The sequence below is a fragment of the Quercus suber genome, unplaced genomic scaffold (genome assembly GCF_002906115.3).
Source record: "Quercus suber isolate HL8 unplaced genomic scaffold, Cork oak 2.0 scaffold_385, whole genome shotgun sequence".
In the NCBI taxonomy this organism is placed as follows: Eukaryota; Viridiplantae; Streptophyta; class Magnoliopsida; order Fagales; family Fagaceae; genus Quercus; species Quercus suber.
Genome location: NW_027069837.1, coordinates 508,711 through 527,688, shown reverse-complemented (window position 1 = coordinate 527,688; position 18,978 = coordinate 508,711). Strand labels below are relative to the sequence as shown.

Below are 18,978 nucleotides of genomic sequence, written 5' to 3'. Positions count from 1 at the left end.
GATTTATATCTTCTATGACTTTTCACATAAATCACATATTATGCATCTCATGGACTAAATGATAATGTCCGAATATTCATGTTATCATTACTTCAGATAACAATAAAACAAATTCATTAAGCACAATATTAAGTCATATATAATGTCATACACAATGTCAAACTTAATATCATACATAGCATCATACAATAGGATTTAAGGGCACTAATCCTAACAATCTCCCACTTGCCCTAAAGACTATTGTGCACTAATCTAACTTCCATTCTTTTCAAATGTGACTTGAAAGTCCTTTGAGACAAAGTTTTAGTAAATGGATCTGTTAGATTATTTGCACTTTCAATCTTTGCTACCACCACATCTCCACGAGCAACAATATCTCGAATGATATGGTACTTCCTCTTAATGTGCTTTCCTTTCTTATGATTCCTTGGATCTTTAGATTGTGCAACTGCTCCACTGTTGTCACAAAACAATGTGATTGGAACTTGCTCCACTGTCATTACACCAAGGTCAGAAAGGAATTTCTTAAGTCATACAGCTTCCTTTGCTGCTTCACAAGCAGCAATATATTCTGCTTCCATGGTAGAGTCTGCAATACAAGATTGCTTAATACTCCACCAACTTATGACTCCACCTCCCAAGGTGAAAACACATCCTGATGTGAATTTTCTGAAATCTAGATCAGATTGAAAATCTAAATCTGTATAGCCAATAGGTATCAAATCCTCACTTCGGTAAACAAGCATATAATCTCTCGTTCTCCGTAGATACTTGAGAATATGCTTTACAGCTTACCAGTGTTTTGGCCCTAGATTTCATTGATATCGACTGACCATGCCAACTGAATAATAGATATCTGGTCTAGTACAAAGCATGGCATACATGAGACTTCCTACTGCAGAAGTATAAGGAACTTGTCTCATCATGTTTTCTTTCTCTTGAGTCTTAGGCCTTTGGTTATCAGACAGAGGAACTCCATGTCTGAAAGAAAGTAATCCTTTCTTGGAATTTTGCATGCTAAACCGTTCTAGAACCTTATCTATATATCTAGCTTGTGATAAGCCTAACATCTTATTCTTATGATCACGCCAAAACTTGATCCCTAGAATAAAGTTAACCTCACCCAAGTCCTTCATATCAAATTGGCTTGATAACCAAACCTTTACTGATGACATTACCCTTACATCATTTCCAATGAGTAGAATATCATCAACATAAAGCACTAGGAACATTACTACTTTATCACAATGTCTTTTGTACACACATGATTCATCAAGATTTTGCTCAAAACCAAATGACTTGATTGCTTGATCAAATCTAATGTTCCATTACCTAGATGCTTGATTAAGTCCATAAATAGACCTTTTCAACTTGCATACCATATGCTCTTGGTTCTTAGCTATGAAACCTTTTGGTTGCATCATATAGATTTCCTCTTCAAGATCGCCATTGAGAAATGCAGTCTTGACATCCATTTGCCAAATCTCATAATCATAATGAGCAGCAATGGATAAAAGAATTCTGATAGATTTAAGCATTGCTACTGGAGAAAAGGTTTCATCATAATTAATACCTTCTTTTTGTGTATACCCTTTCGCCACTAGCTTTGCTTTAAAGGTTTCAACCTTTCCATCTATCCCTCTCTTCCTCTTGTAAACTCATTTGCAACCAACAGGTTTAATGCCGTTAGGCGCCTCTACAAGATCCCAAACTTGATTGGAATACATGGAATCTAATTCAGATTTCATAGCTTGGACCCAATGATGTGCATCTATATCATTCATTGCCTCTTCTTAGGTGTAGGGATCCGATTCAGCCTCTTCAGAGATAGCTTCATAAGTTTCTCCTAAACCTATGAATCTTATAGGAGGCCGAACAATTCTCCCACTACGACGCTACACCTGTGTACTAGACATGTCATGAGTAGTATCTTGTGGTGTATCTAATACAACCACATCATCCCTAGTTTCATCCATTGGTTGTTCATTTACAGGTTCATTCATTTCAACCAACACAACTCTACTTCTAGGAGTAAAATTATTCATACAGTCATTTTCCAAGAATTTAGCATTTGTACTAACAAAAACTTTGTTATCTTTACGACTATAGAATAAATAACCCTTAGTTTCTTTTGGATAAGCTACAAGCAAACACACTTCTGATTTTGGTTCTAATTTATCAGGCTTCCCTTTTAACACATGCGCAGGACAATCCCAAATGTGGAGATATTTCATATTAGACTTACGCCCACTCCATAATTCCATGGGTGTTTTGGGAACAGATTTTGATGGGACTAGATTCAAAAGATGTATTGTTGTATTTAAGGCATAACCCTAAAAAGAAATCGGTAAAGTTGAGTAACTCATCATGGACTGAACCATTTCTAAAAGAGTCCTATTCCTTCTTTCTGCTACACCATTCTGTTGAGGAGTTCCAGGTGCAGCCAATTGGGATACAATCCCATTTTGAGTTAAGTAATCCTTGAAACCCCCAAGAAGGTATTCACCACCACGATCAGATCGAATGGCTTTTATGCGTTTACCCAATTGATTCTCTACTTCAGCCCTAAACTCTTTGAACTTTTCAAAGGCTTCGGACTTCCGTCTTATTAGGTACACATGACCATATCTTGAGTAATCATCGGTAAAAGTGATGAAATACTCATAATCTCTTTTTACTTGGATTGACATAGGACCACATACATCAGAATGCACTAACTCTAGCAAATCTTGAGCTCTTCTACCTTTTGCTTTAAAAGATCTTTTAGTCATTTTACCTTCCAAACAAGATTCACAAACTGGAAATTCATCAAAGTCCATGGGCTCTAAGAGTCCATCTTTGATTAGTCTTTGAATCCTATTTGAATTAATATGACCCAAACGCAAATGCCAAAGATATGCATCACTAGTAGAAGGAAACTTTCTCTTTAATGATTTTACATGAGAGTTATTATCTAATTCAGAATTATATAATTCATGCTTATTAGGAGTTAAAATATAAAGACCATCCACAATATTGCCAGAATAGATAAATACTTTATCCTTCTTTATTNAATTTTTTAGTCTTCACTCCAATCCACTAACGCCTAAGAAGTGTGGACTCTCAATCGATTACAAAGGGATAATCAAAAGAGTGACTTACACTCTTATACACACCACCTTTCAATGATGTTTTTCTCACTTAGAAAATTCTGTACGTTTTTTACTTTTTATCTAACCAATTATCTAATTGGGCTGGCCTTTTGGGCCTTTCCAATTGGGCTTAAGTGTGTGGCTTGGAGTGGGACCAAAAGGGACCAACAAGACACTAACTCCAATGGGTCTTGGGCTTTTCTGTCAACTCTTAATAAGTCCAAAGTTACCATTAACTATATTTAATACCACTATATAAATATAGTTGCACTCTAGGTCTTACCTATAAATTATATCCCAAGACTTTATTATACATGCAACACCTTCATAAAATATTCGTAATAATACAAAGTCATTAATGTAGACTGCCACTTTGTAAATTACTATATCTTAATCCTTGAGTACCCGGTTTAATCCTTTAATGTTATTCATTATATATTTATGAAATCCAATTCCATAAATATATACTTTAGTCTTACTAAAGTAGTTAGGCCTAACTCTCTGAATAACAAACTCATTAAATTTATCTCAAGGGAATACTTTATATCTCCATTAAGAGACTATGAATTTCATCTTGAGAATACATGTTCCATCAACACTAAATGTGGCTGCCCAACATACTGAGGTTTTGACCATTACTATAGATCTCACTCCTGATATATCAAAGCAACCTACACCTTATGATCAGGTCCATTATTCTCTCAGGATTAAGAGTTCATGCAAATACAAGTCGTAAAATTTATTATTCATATGACAGTCATTAGGAAAATAATAAATCTTACAGTGGTCCAGTTCAATATGTCTTAACTTTTAAAACATATTATCACATCAACCAGAAGTCTCCACTTCCATGATCAAGACAAATCATCATGATTGATATGTTATAGTCTTCGCAGATGAAATGCCCAATTTTCATCACCGACTACGAACTATAATTCTGAGTTTACAAAGAACTTGTGATTTATATCTTCTGTGACTTTTCACATAAATCACATACTATGCATCTCATGGACTAAATGATAATGTCCGAATATTCATGTTATCATTACTTCAAATAACAATAAAACAAATTCATTAAGCACAATATTAAGTCATACATAATATCATACACAATGTCAAACTTAATATCATACATAGCATCATACAATAAGATTTAAGGGCACTAATCCTAACAGAAGGGTGGCCCAAGGAAGAATCCCTCTCGGCTGACAAAACGAGTGTAAGGGTATGGTTTGCATAAGAGTAAGTTCTGATCATTCCATGGATGAGGATAAGTATAGGAAGGACCAGGACAGGGGAAATCATGAAATATCTAAAGGGAAAGCTGCTACCACTGATTAAATGCTTTCAGCTAACTCTCTAGCCCATTAATGATGAAGTGATACCTAACAGTAATTTACCTTTACAGCTACTACAAAGATTTCAGAAAGTGCTAGATGGGAAAGGATCAACACAACAACCTGATTCTGCACGTGGAGGTGGAAGGTGAAGATAGTATAAAATGGAAAAGATACCCTGAGAGAAGGAATCGAGAAATTAAGAGAAAAAAACTGTTACAGTCAAGAACTGAGTCTGTAATCCAACTTGAGAGAAATATATAAGAACTATCTCTCGATTTTGCAGAGACGTTTTCTTTAGTTTAAATCATCTATCTTCCTTTTCCTTCATTTAATCATTTTATTGTTGTCAACCATTAAACCCATTTTCCAACACTCTCTACAAATTCATTGTATTGGTTTTTTGGGCTTTATCCATCACTTGGGCTAGGACCCAAATTCGACCTTACACTCATAATTTCTACATGTATAGAAATAAAGCTCCTATATAAAACAAGAAAAAGAAATAAGAAATAAGACTAAAATGCAAAACACACTCTCTATATTTCACCAAAATTTATTTTAGTCATCTAATTTTGTTTTTGTTCATTTCAGTCCTTTAACTTTCAAGTTTATTTAATTAAGACTTTTTCATTAACTTTTGTTATATGCTATGATTAATTTTCCATTTTTTAAAAATTTTCATCAAATTTTTTTAACTAAAAAAATTAAATTAATGATTCAAAATTTTTTTAATGAAAGTTGACAAAAACACCTTAATTGTATAAATCTGAAACTTGGAGGACTGAAATGTATGAAAGCAAAGTTAAAAAATTGAAATGAACTCTAAAGAAACTTAGAATGTGAGTTTTGCATTTTAACCTAAAAATAATTTTTAAAATCTATTTTTGACCTAATCATTTTATAGACTTCTTCATTCCACCACAAATTCTCCCCAGCTCATGTTCCCTAGCCTAAATTCTACAGCCGTTATTTTCAACGTTTGGAACACTAATGCACCAAAAATTTTATTTTCAATTCAATTGAAGTTGATTGTCACATTTGTGGTTTAAGAAAGACATTAGGCAATAGACATAACCTCATTATTTAGGATAGAAAATAAATTTTTTATTTTTTATTTTTTATTTTTTATTTTTTATTTTTATAATTCAATAGTTTTTTTTTTTTTTTTTTTTAAGTAACTTATATACGATAGTATAAGAGAGCAGTCTATGCCACTAAGCATCCCGAATTGTTAACTATTATTAATTCTCAATTTTAGAAGTTTTGAGCTTCTAGAATAAAAATGGATGACAAAATATCTCATGTACAAGTAGAGATACTAGCCTAAACTAAACGAAAGCCTTACGTCCTTACAATATTTATAGTGCAGTATTCATGAGATAAAATCTGCATTTTTATGTACTTCCCCATCCATAATTTGGTTACAATATTTATAATGCAGTATTCATGAGATACAATCTGCATTTTTATGTACTTCCCCATCCATAAAAATTTGGCTACAACAACTTCACTTGCAATGATACTCTATTTACATTGTGCTTGGCCTCTTATAAATGTAAGATTTTGCAAAATACAAGTACGCAGCAAATGCTACTACACTGAGTCCAGCAAGTAGCCAGTAAAAGTAATCAAGATGTGCCCTATTAAGATTATTAGAAAACCAACTATATCTACCATAACCACCAGTTGCTTCCTCAATGACTGAGACAAGAAGGCTGCTTAATAAGCTGCCCAAACCGAGAATACTTTGGCAAAGAGCAATACCCACACTCCTTAATTCGCTTGGGACTTGATCGTAGAAGAACTCTTGCAAACCAACCAAGGTGAAAACATCGGCAATTCCTGACAAGACATATTGAGGAACCAACCACCACACACTCATTGGAATAGTTACATTTGGCCTATCAACCAACCCAAGTTCTTTAGCAGTATTAAGCCTTTTTATTTCAACTAGAGCCGCAACTACCATGCAAGCAGCAGATAAAAGCATCCCAATTCCAACTCTCTGTAGCATTGTGATACCAGAGGGTTTAGTGGTGAAAGCTTTTGCTATAGGAACAAAAACACGGTCATATAAAGGAATGAAAAGAACAATGGCTAGGCCGATAAAGAACTGTAATGAAGCTGCTGGTATCTTAAAGCCTGGAAAAAGTGTTCTGTCTAGGGTAGCCCCTTGTTTGGTAAAAAAAGTTGAGGCCTGTGCATATACTATTGCGTATACCAAGCTTGTAGCCCATATTGGACAAAGCCTAAGAACTGCCTTTGCTTCTTCAACCTCACTAATAGTATAAACCTTACCTTCTTCTTTATTATGGCCTGGAGACAGCAAGGCTTTATTAAGAAACCTGCCACATTAGAAGATACAAATTGCTATGTTTAAGATAACTTTTGGTCTAAGTAAGCAATTCAAAACCTCTTTATTAGTTTAGTAAATGAAATGAGCAATTCAAAACCTTTTATTAGTTAATATTTGCAATTAAGACCAAAATAAACTATATCGAAAGTTGGTGGAACTTCACACACATAAACTGCCATACTCAAATCACTCTTAATCGAAGGGACTCTCCCTCTCAAATGAAAATATAATGGAATCAAGAAAAACTCTTTCGTATTATTATTTCTTTTCTTCACTCTTAATTACAAATAGACAGATATTTGGGCCATATATACTACACCATATAACTTTCAACTTTTATTACATTCATTATATAAAGTCATTACATTTATGAACTTTCAGCTTAACATAAAAGAGATTTCTCACATGTATTGATTCAATTGTTATTTAATTCGTATAAGTCATGTTATTAATGAGATTTTAGTTAAAACAAGTAACTTCTAACATCCCCCGGTGGGCCTGGTCACTCCAAGGCTAGTATCTGCAAAAGTGTCTTATTTGAGTGGCTTGGTGTGTATATCTAAAACCTTGATCGAGTGACAGCAGGAACTCAAGTTGAACTTTATTTTTAACAAATACATTCTCGAATAAAATGATATATGGTATCAATGTTTCTTACTTTTATTTTGAAATGATAGATTATTTACAAGACAGGGGTTTAGCTTACCTCCAGTATTTTTTTAACTGGAATCTCCTTTTGTTTTAATAAGAGACTATCACGTTACTCACTAACTAAATAAAAAGTGGAGATTAAAATTCACTACCACTTATCATTGTATACTTAAAATAAAAGGACAAGAGAGAGCGATAACTTATAGCCAACAAATATCTTTATGGCTTCTACTTGCGGCAAATGCAGCTCCTTTAATAAACTTCTAAGCCAAATCCCATGACAAACACTAGAAGTTGTAGCAACATACCCAACTTGACAAGAATGTTATAATTTGTTACTTCTCGAGAGAGAATGACTAAATAGTCTGTATATTGATGTGTGTAAAACAATGTACAAAAGAGAGTCTTATATAGGCTATGTATGTGTACAGTACAAGTAACATATGTGTAGTACAAGTAATATACTGGGCTAAGCCCAATGGGCTAGTCTAGCCTAATCTATACACTAACATCCCCCCTTAAACTCGAGGTGGTAAGGAGGAAGCCAACTGGAGTTTGGATATAAGATCTCGAAGTCGACCAAGCGGGTGAGACTTGGTGAAGAGCAGATGAGATGGAGAACAACTTGAGATTGCCTTTTTTGAGATACTGGCGAGTGATGTGGCAGTCGATCTCAATGTGCTTGATTCGTTCGTGGAAGACATCATTATGAGCAATGTAGATAGCACTACGATTGTCACAATAAGGAAGAGTAGAAGTGGGTTGTGGAGCATCCATGTCAGCCAAGAGCCAACGAAGCCAGACAAGCTCACAGGTGGTGCCGGCAAGGGCACGATACTCAGCCTCAGTACTAGAACGGGAAACAACATCCTGCTTCTTGCTACACCACGAGACAAGAGAAGTACCCAACAGGAAACGAAAACCTGTGATAGAGCACTGATCAGTCGGATCACCTGCCCAGTCCGCATCTGAATGAGCATGAAGCTCGAGAGAAGACTGAGAGGAGTAGTGTAGACCATGATAAAGTGTGCCCTTAACATATCGAAGAATCCGAAGAACAACAGCATAGTGGATAGAACGAGGGGCATCCATGAACTTACTAACCATACCCACGGCATGTGAAATATCCGGACGAGTAACAGTGAGATAGATCAGACTACCAACCAACTGATGATAGCGAGTAGCATCAGATATAGGTTCACCATCAAAGGGTGTGAGCTTTGCATTGTATTCCAAGGGAGTGAAAACAGTCTTGTTGTCAGTGATACCAGCTTAGGAGAGAAGATTAGAAGCATATTTAGCTTGGGAAAGATAGTATCCATCAAAGGATGAGGTAACCTCAAGCCCAAGAAAATAGCTAAGAGTGCCCAAATCTTTCATCTCAAAATGCTGACTAAGGAAGTGCTGAAGAGAGTAGATACCTGCAGAATCATCTCCAGTAATAATCATATCATCAACATAGAGAAGAATAAAAGTGATACTAGCAAAGGATCTTCGGACGAAGAAAGCAGTGTCATGAGGGCTCGAAGTGAAACCCTGCTGAGCAACAACTGAGCTAAACTTTTCAAACCAAGCTCGAGGAGCCTGCTTGAGGCCATAAAGAGCACGGCGAAGGCGACAAACTTCACTGCCTGAGTGTGGATAGCCAGGGGGTGGTTGCATGTACACTTCTTCTTGAAGGTCTCCATTGAGAAAAGCATTCTTCATATCCATTTGATAAAGAGGCCAACGGCGAACAACAGCCACAGCAATGAGATATCTGACAGATGTAAGGCAAGCAACAGGAGCAAATGTTTCCTCATAATTAATGCCATACTCCTGGGTAAAGCCCTTGGCAACTAGGCGAGCCTTGTATCGTTCAACAGATCCATCAGCCTTGGTCTTGATCTTGTAAACCCACCTACAACCTACTACAAACTGACCATGAGGTAAATCAACCATATCCCAAGTGTGATTCTCATGAAGGGCATCTAGTTCATCATTCATAACTTGCTGTCAAAGAAGGTCAATATGGGCCTCACGATAGGTGTGAGGTTCATAGAGGGTGGCAAGGGCAAAAGAGCAGTGATAATCAAAGAGATAAGGGGGAGGAATGCTTACCCGAGTTGAACGACGAAGTTCAGGACCATCAAAAGACTTAGGAGAGGGTGGTGCCACAGGATCCAAGACAGGCGGGTCATATACCGGGGACAGAACCGGAGATGAGTTGTCTGGAGAGGTAGCCGATGTTGAAGAATCCTCCACAAGTTTAGGATAGAGAGGGAGGAAAAGATCAGTAAAAATGAGAGACTCAGAGGAAGAGGATGCAGGAAACTGCTGAAGACTCGTGAAAGGACGATGTTTCCAAAACTCAACATGACGGGAGACACAAAGACGATGAGAAATGGGATCATTGCAGCGAAACCCCTTTTGAGATACACCATAACCAAGGAAACAACAAAGACAAGCACGAGGCTGGAGCTTTGTTCGTTCATAAGGAGGAAGAGAGACAAAGCAAGCACAACCAAAAACCCGAAGAGAGGAGTAGTCGGGGGTTTGACCATAGAGAAGCTCAAATGGTGATTTGTTGTGTGTAGTTGGTGAATAAATACAATTAATGGTGTATATAGCAGTGAGTACGGCCTCACCCCAAAAGCGCTCAAGAAGAGAGGTAGAAATGAGAAGGGTGCGGACAACATCAAGAATGTAACGATGTTTTCGTTCTAACGACCATTTTGTTGAGAGGTGTAAGGACAATACCCCTGAGTAAGGGTACCATGATTGTCTAAAAAGGATAGGAAAGATTTATCATTATATTCTTGAGCATTATTTGATCGAAAAACTTTGACGGTGCGATTGAACTGTGTTTTAGTCATTTTATGAAATGTTTGGTAAATAGACACAAGTTCAGACCTATAGTGAAGCAGATAAATCCAAGTATATCGAGAAAAGTCATCCACAAATATGACAAAATATCTAGATCTCCCCTCAGTGGGAACAATGCAGGACCCTAAATATCAGAGTGTATAAGATCAAAAGGTGCAGAAGAAAATGAGTCACTATTATTAAAGGGCAATTTTGTTTGTTTTCCAAAATGACAGGAAGTACAATCAAATTTTTGAAACTGAACTGAACCTAAATGACCTTGAGAAGCTAACAACTGAAGACGAGATACGGATGGATGACCAAGACGAGCATGCCATAGATCAGGTGAGGAGGTGGCAGTGGTAGCAGCTGCAGAAACAACTTGTGAAGGAATCTTCAAGTCATGAACCTCAAACATGCGACCAACCTTACGACCTGTCCCAAGCACTTAACTCGTCTGGGGATCCTGCACATCCACACCATGATTAGTAAATAGAAGATCTATGCCTAATTCACAAAGTTGACTAACAGAAAGCAAATTAAGGGATAACTTTGGTATATGAAAAGTGTCACTAAGGGATAAACAAGGAGAAGAGATTGTTCCTTTATGACTAACAGGCATAGGAGTTCTATCAGCAGTGTAAATGGTGATTGGATGTTCTAAGGGTGCCTTATCAGAAAATTGGGATTCATCAGGAATCATATGGTTACAACATGCAGTGTCAAAAAACCAAGGTTGTTTACCTGAGGTGACAGAAAGGGCAGTGGAAGTGCGGGATAAAACCTGTTGAACAACTGTCTAAATATCAGCCATAGTAAGTAAGGAAGCCAAAGATGGACCTGTAGGAACCGATGAATCTAAAGGACATACAGCAGCTGCCCGAGGAAGAGAAGCTTTATTCTGCTCTTGCACAAATTTCTGCAGTTTGCGACAAACTAAGATGTCATGGCCTTTGGCATGGCAAAACTCGCAGCGAGTACCTTTGGAAGACTGAGAGGTGGGACGCCAAGAGTTTATTCGTGGAGGAGCAGTGAATGCAGCAATGGGAGGCTGTGGAGATGGTGTAGCCAATACATGATCAGATGATGACATGTGATAAGTAGGCTGACGGTTTTCCTCAGAAATAAGCTCCTTAACTGTAGCGTCAAGAGAAGGAGTAGGAGACCGGCTAAGCAGAGAAGGCCTAGTAGGCTCAAAATCCTCACGCAAACCCATCATGAAGTGCATAAATTTACGGCGATCCCGATATTTAACAAAGAGCTCAATGTCCTTAGAACACATTAGTGGAGGATCTGCAGTAAAGACTTGTTCCCACATAGTAGAAGTCTGAGAATAAAAATCAGAAATAGACTAACCTGTCTCTTGGCACATTTGATAAAGTTTTGATTCAATGTGGAACTCCAAGTTTGAATCATTAGTACAATTATAGCGATCGGCCAAAAATTTCCAAGCAGCCTCAGCAGTCTCAAGACGGGGAAGAAGATTATGAACGGAGGGAATAGAAGTATTGATAAACCAAGACAAGATCTTACTCTGAATACTCTCCCATTCCTCTAGGCGTTCTTCATAATTATTTGTTGTAACTATAGTTTTGGAAGATTCTTCAGCAGCTGTGGCTTTGGACTTAGGGTTTGGTATTGGCTTAGGAATTGAACCAGTCACATATCTCCACAATTTATGACCCTTGAGAAAGACAGTCATATTCTGAGACCATGCATGATAGCTAGTGGGACCATCCAACACAATGGTGATAGGACGTATGATGTCTCGTTCATTTTGTTAAGCCATAATGAAGAAAATGACCAAAAAATGAGATTTAGAGACCTCAAATGTAGAAACGGAGCCCAAAATCTGAATCTACGCAAAAAACTGAGCAAGACAAGTCCTGTTGAAAAATTTTGACTTTGGTCAAATTCAACGGCTCGGCTCAGGATGCTGACGGTGTGCTGACGTGGCAGGGCGACGTCACCTTAGGGCTGACGTGGCAGTGTGTGAAACGGAGAAGGCGCGTGTGGCGCGTGGAGAGCGTGTGAGGCGCGTGAACTGGCGCGTGCACTAGCGCATGAGGCGCGTGTGAAGGCTGACAGTGCGTGGCAGAGCGTGGAGACACGTGCTCGTGAGGTAGAAACTTCAAGCAGCGCGTGGAGGCGCGTGGGAGGTTGTTTCTGGTAGCTCTTTGTTGGGTTTTGCTCGGGATCGAATGATTTGTCAATCTGTGCCTTGGCTTTAGCAGTTTGATCAACAAAACTGACGAATCCGAGTGTTATAGGGGCTGTAGGTGTGACGGCGGTGACTCGCTTCTAATAGTAACAACTGGATGAAGGCGAGGGCAACGGAAGAATGCCGGAGATGTCCACAGGAACCAGGAAGTCAGAGGAATGGCTCTGATACAATGTTAACAATATAAAATGAGAGAGAATGATTGAATAGTCTGTATATTGATGTGTGTAAAACAATGTACAAAAGAGAGCCTTATATAGGCTAGGTATGTGTGCAGTACAAGTAACATGTGTGTAGTACAAGTAATACACTGGACTAAGCCCGATGGGCTAGTCTAGCCTAATCTATACACTAAAAATGTGAATGTAGTATGTGTCGCCCGCACACATGTGCATATATATATACTATTTTTACCGTCCATAGCTCTACCCCCAAATACTATCACCATAGTCCACAAGTTTAAACTCTATAAAAGGTGATTAATGCAATCCAAAATCAAATATAGCTTCCAAGTAGAAAAGAATTTTATTGAAAATCTTCATACGAATCATAGTCAATACTTTTATGTAGCGACTAACGAGTCTGACACCAAAGAGAATGTATGGTATTAGGCATGTTAGGCATCCCATACTTCGAACCATACTACTGAAATTTTTTGGATTTGCCTTGTCTTTTGTTATCATGCTTTAGCAGTTTAACGTTACATCCACGGAGGTGCTTATTGGCTTGCAATCTTACATCTTAAATTTCTTAAGGATTTCCGAAACACAAACTTCTTGATAAATGAAAATCATATCCTTTGTTAGCTTCATCTAAATTCTAAGATAGCAGGTCATAAGTCCAATAGTCATTTCAAAATCCCGAACCTTTATATTTCCATTTTCATCTTGAATTATTGCTTGTAATAATCAAATCACATACATATAAACAAATAATCAATATATTTCCATTTTCATAAACCTTACAATAAAGTGCATGTTCGTGCGGGCATTTTCAAAACTCATTCTACTAAAAGCATCTGGAAATTATGTTATTCTAAGCTCTGGATTCATGTTTCAAACTGTATAGGGTTTTTTCTTCAACTTAACTTTGTCCTCATGCCCCTTGACAACATAACCTATGGTTTCTCAATACAAATCTCTTCCTCAAGATAGCCAGTGAAAAATGTATATTTAACATCCATCTAATCAATTGTCCACTTATTCTGAGCAGCTAAAGAAATTATAAGTCGTTTAGTTGCTAAACAAGCAACTGGGGCAAATATCTCAACATTGACAATAAATGGACGCTAGATATAGCCTTTGACTACCGATCTTGCTTTGAATCACTATATCTCTTCTTTTGCATTCTTTTTCATCTTGTATAGCCATTTCATGCCAATTGACATTATCCCATGCAGAAGAGTTGCTAGCTCTCATGTATGATTCTTCTTTATTGTCTTAATTTCCTCACCTATATCATATCTCTATATCTTATCTTGTATTGGATAATTAAACCTTCAAGCTCACTATCAGTAAATAGATATAAGAGAGTTAGATCATATATATTATCAATTGATTCTAGAGATTTCTCAATCTCCTTGGTCTTTCACTAGAATTTCTTTCCAGTGATGATGATGAGTATAGACCTTTTTGAATAGGATATGTTAGTGATAGAGGTGGAGTGGCAGCCTCTTCTTGAACTTTATTCACCTATTTTTCTTCCTCTTCACGTAAAGGAAACAAACCACACTTCTCTTCTTTTTGCGTGCTCCAATTCCATGTTATTTCTTAATCAAATTCAACATCTCCACAAACAATGAATTTTTGATTCTTGGATTGTTTGGTATAGTTCTTAGAGCTTGGATCATAGATGATGAACACATACTTCTCACTCTTGTCATCTATGTTGAACATCTCTTGATACATGCTTATATATGTGATTGCGTTCCCTAGCACGAGTAAATGGGAAATCGTTGGCTTTTTTCACTCTAAGCTTGTTTTAGGGGTTTTCCTCCTACACTCTTGTCATGGACGTTTTTACGACAAAGACCAAAATTTAAGAATAGGCCCAAAATGTCCCTTAGGTTTTTTAGAAGTGACTATTTGTTGAAAGTCAAGCTCAAAATTTTAAATGTGTGATGAACAAAGGCTAATAGTACTTTAACAAGAGAGAAATCGAAATTACAATAACAAAAATGAATAAAATACTCTTAGAACTTCATGTTTGAAATTTTGACCCATAAACAACAAGAAAAGGAAATTGAGAAAGACCACATAGGGAAAGCTTCCTCTGTATCAATATTTCCACCCACGAGTTTCAGAATAATAAGAATCTATGCTGTTTTAATGGACTTTTGCTTTAAAATTTAATTTTAGCTCCAAGGGTAAAAACTAATTGGTCATTTTTGAGCTGATGAGATGCCTTTTTATATTCAGTTTGGGGTGTTGCTAATGACTAGTTTTTGGGTAGGGAGAGAGACTTTGGATCTCCCAAGTACTCCATAATTTAGTGTAGGTTGCTTTGGATCCTTCTCCTTGACCATGTCTATGTCTTGACCTTCTTTGAGTACTTTCATGACATCCTTTCTCATTCAAGGTAAGATTGTATTGTTTAATAGGCTCCAAAGTCTCTTGCTTCTTATTGTTAAGCCTTTCTTCATGGGCTTGTAAAAATCCAAAGAGTTGGTCAATGACTGAAGGATTTTCTTTACCATACAGGCATCATCCAATTTCTTAACACATCTATTCAATTGATTCACAATAGCTATCAACCTTGAAAAATAATCCGAAACTGATTAGGATTCTTTCATGTGTAAGGTTTCCAACTCATCTCTCAATGTTTGAAGGCGAACATTCTTAACTAGTTAACCTTATTAACTCCCTTCAAAGAGTTTGAAGAATCTCCGGTGATTGTTTGGATGAAGTTGCAGTTACAACTTTCTCAAATATGGTTTCATCCAAACCATGATAGATTAATGTTAGAACTTATTGATCTTTCTTTAGAGTCTTATGCAAAGCTTCCTTCTGATTTTGAGTTAAAGATACTTCATCTTCAATATCTCCCATGTGTCTTGGGATCTAAGTAATGCTTTAAGTCAGATACTATGATCCAATCCAATCAAATCCGCATAAATTGGGTTATTACAATCTCTCCCACTTAAATTCTTGACGTCCTCATCAGTGTCCGCGTTGTGCTGTAGTTCCCTCAGGCTACATGGAGTCACCAAGTTTGCTTTAACAACATTTGTAATGACCCAAGGAAAAACAGTCGTCACATTTGCACTATACCCCAAAAGGACTAGGCTAGTCATAATTAAGAATTCTTGTAGTTGGTAATAAATTTCAAATCAACCTAGTATATGTCCAATGTGATACTCATCACACACTTCTATAACACGCACTCAATCAATATAATTAACTTGGGGCATCACAGTGTGTTTCCTTTTTATAGGGTTAAGTAAAACATCTTTTTGTCATAGTGAAGTGTTATATCCTACAAGGATGTAAGGGTCCTACAGTAAGGAACCGCAATTTCCCTCTAGGATTTTATTCCATAATCGTCTTAAAGTTCAATGGTAACACAATAATGCATTATGTAGCAGTTGCATATACAATGTATGCAGTCTTCCTAACAAATGATAATTCAAATAATAATCTGTGGTAGTCTATTAATTTTGACTCAATCTATGTTCTTGTCTTAATAAGTGGATGGATTTCAGTTCTTGAAATTTTTTTTTTTTTTAATTTCTTATTACTTAAGAAATTTAAGGAAAATGAAACAATCAAATTCAAATGCTAAATATACACAAAACTGACTCTACTTAGATGCCAAATAAAAAATGATAGGTTGAGTGGTTTTAATAGGATATGTGAATACCAGTTGAAAATTTGGAAAGTGTAAGGTCTTGTGGCCTACGAAAACAACTACAGTACTTCATTGAGCTTTCTGCTTTTTCTAATATCCTTTCTTTCTAATGTATCAATAAGTATAATTAAGATGATAATCATTTCTCTTACTTGAATTGTTCAGAGCTATGGTGTGATGTTCCACAAGCTTCCTCTTCAATAGCTATTGTCGAACGGGTAGTGTGACAATTCCTAACTGCGGTAACAAACACTCCTCCTATTCTCACAAATGGGCTTGTCTCATCCCTTTTGATACAGTACCTGTAAGTCCTAGTTCCAAGCAAGAAGATAGCCAGTGCAATTATCATCAAAATGCAAGGGATTCCGAATCCTAGGCCCCAGCTAAGGTTGTCTTGTATATAACTTAAGGCCAAAACTGTTACCGCAGCACTCCCACATACACCAAGAAACCACCAATTAAAGAATGAGCTTTTGGCATTCCGCTCCTTTGGATCTTCTCCATCAAATTGATCAGCTCCAAAAGCCTGAATGCAGGGCTTGTGTCCTCCTTGCGCAACTGCTACTAGATATAGAGAGAAGAAGAATAAAATCACTATAAGCTTAGGACAACATGACATAGATTTATTGTTGGTGTCCACGTAATCAGCGAGAGTAGGAAGCACAGCCGATAGGGTCAACAAGCCTAGTCCCTGTGATTCAGTTCGGTCCACATCAAAGATTATCGACAAAACATCATAGAAGTTTAAAACATAATGTTGAAACTGTCGTGCATTACCAAAAAAAATATAGATTTTAACAAGAATATTTTGACAAATTTGTTACTAACAATAAATAAATAAATAATAGGTAAAGATCTCACAAACCAGTAAAAGTTTCAAAATGAGTTTGAACATAATGAGATAATAAAATATAAAAATAATAATGAAAATAATTTATAATTATAAACAAGCATGTAACACATAACAATTTTTAAAAAAAAAAATTAGAAGAAAATGAAAAGTGCTAAATAACATATATTCAGACCAAAAAAATATTGAAAAAACCTCAGTTAAAATTATTTGCATCGAGTAGTATATTGTCAATTGTCATCTCGAAGTAGGATTTGAAACCAAGAATGGAAAGCAAATAATATAAGAGGGATAAAAAAAATTTCCCACCCCATCCCGCTTTGCTTCACGCGGATTTTCCCCTCCTTCCAAATGTGGTGAGGTAGAAATAGGTTTAGGTTTTTTAGCTCTCCCCCGCTTTATTAGTGTTAAAGAATTAATTTGTATTACTAAATATTTAAATGCATAAATATTAAAACTTTTTATTTTATTATGATATTATTATCTTATTAAACACTTTGGATAATATATTATTTAATCCTTACTAAAAGTTAGTTTGATTTGATATAATAAATTTAATGTAATTTTAAGTATATTTGTATTAATGAAACAAATTTTATAAATTAAAAAAAATTGTAATAAATGTAAAGTATGGTGTGACAGATTAATATGAAATAAATTTTTGCAAGACGTAAATAAGATAAGACAAAATGAAGACTTCCACCCAGGCACGCCTCATCCTAGCCGAGAATAATTGAAATTAACCATATATTATTAAACAAAGGTGGTATCATCCAAAAGAAAGAAAAAAAGTAAGGAGAGAGGGACTGAGGGCGACGTACCAGGATGTAGATAAGAGTAGCAATAACGATGGTGCGGTAGCGACCAAGAAAGGAATCAGCGATAGATGCACCCAATAAAGGCATCAACTGCGCGGTCCCAGACCACGCATTCACGTTCTCCGCTGCAGTCACCGTGGACTGTCCTAGTTGTTCCGTCAAATACGTTATTAGATTGCAGCTTATTCCAAAGTATGTAAACCTCTCCGCCACTTCCACACCTAAACGCATAACATGTAATAATTAACCTTTTTATTCATTAACTTTCTTTGCTGCAAGCTGTTTAGTAATTATTATAATATGGAACATAAACCTCAAACGAGCTGCAAGAATACGTACTGTAGTGCAAGTTTTTTTTACTATACCTATCATGAAAGAAGCGGACCTCCAACCGCCGGAGTTGGCTCTGAGGACAGGGTTGCCTTTGTAGTCAACAGCTCCGGCCACTGTGCCTTCCAATAGCGGAGTTTGAGACTCCTCCGTGTAGGAATTGTTAGAGACAGAGATGGCCATTTTCTTCACGAATATTCTCTCTCTCTCTCTCTGTACTGCAACTTCGATTGTGTGGTGGTAGTGCTTTTTAAGTAACACTTCAACGGTCTCAGCAACAACCAAAAAAAAAATAAGAGTAACACTTCAACGGTTCAAGTTCAACTATAGCTTTCGCACATCACACAGTATTATGACTGTTTACTTTTTTTATTCAAATTTACGATCGAATTTATTGGGTTTGTTCCCTTTTGGCTTTTTCAATCATTCATACCAACAAGTTGCCAACTTCCGATTAATTTGGTCCACAGTTTTCAGAACTCAGAAGTAGCTTTTTAGAATCTTAGATTTACTTCTTTTTCTTTTTCTTTTTTTTTTTTGAAAATTTATTAGATTTACTTGTTGCATTGGAAAGTTAATAAAGAATATTTG

The 18,978-nt window shown here is 36.4% G+C and overlaps 1 protein-coding gene across 1 annotated transcript; it reads right to left on the bottom strand.

Annotated features, from left to right (window-relative positions):
• Positions 1-5,728: 5,728 nt before the first annotated feature.
• On the bottom strand, positions 5,729-18,867 carry LOC112001090 (protein NRT1/ PTR FAMILY 5.10). The gene is made up of 4 exons (XM_024033254.2): positions 18,423-18,867; positions 18,061-18,278; positions 16,542-17,080; positions 5,729-6,816 (listed from the first exon to the last, which is right to left on the bottom strand). The coding sequence occupies exons 1-4, from the start codon at positions 18,568-18,570 to the stop codon at positions 6,000-6,002; spliced, it is 1,722 nt and encodes a 573-aa protein (XP_023889022.1). The 5' UTR covers positions 18,571-18,867; the 3' UTR covers positions 5,729-5,999.
• Between the last annotated feature and the right edge of the window lie 111 nt (positions 18,868-18,978).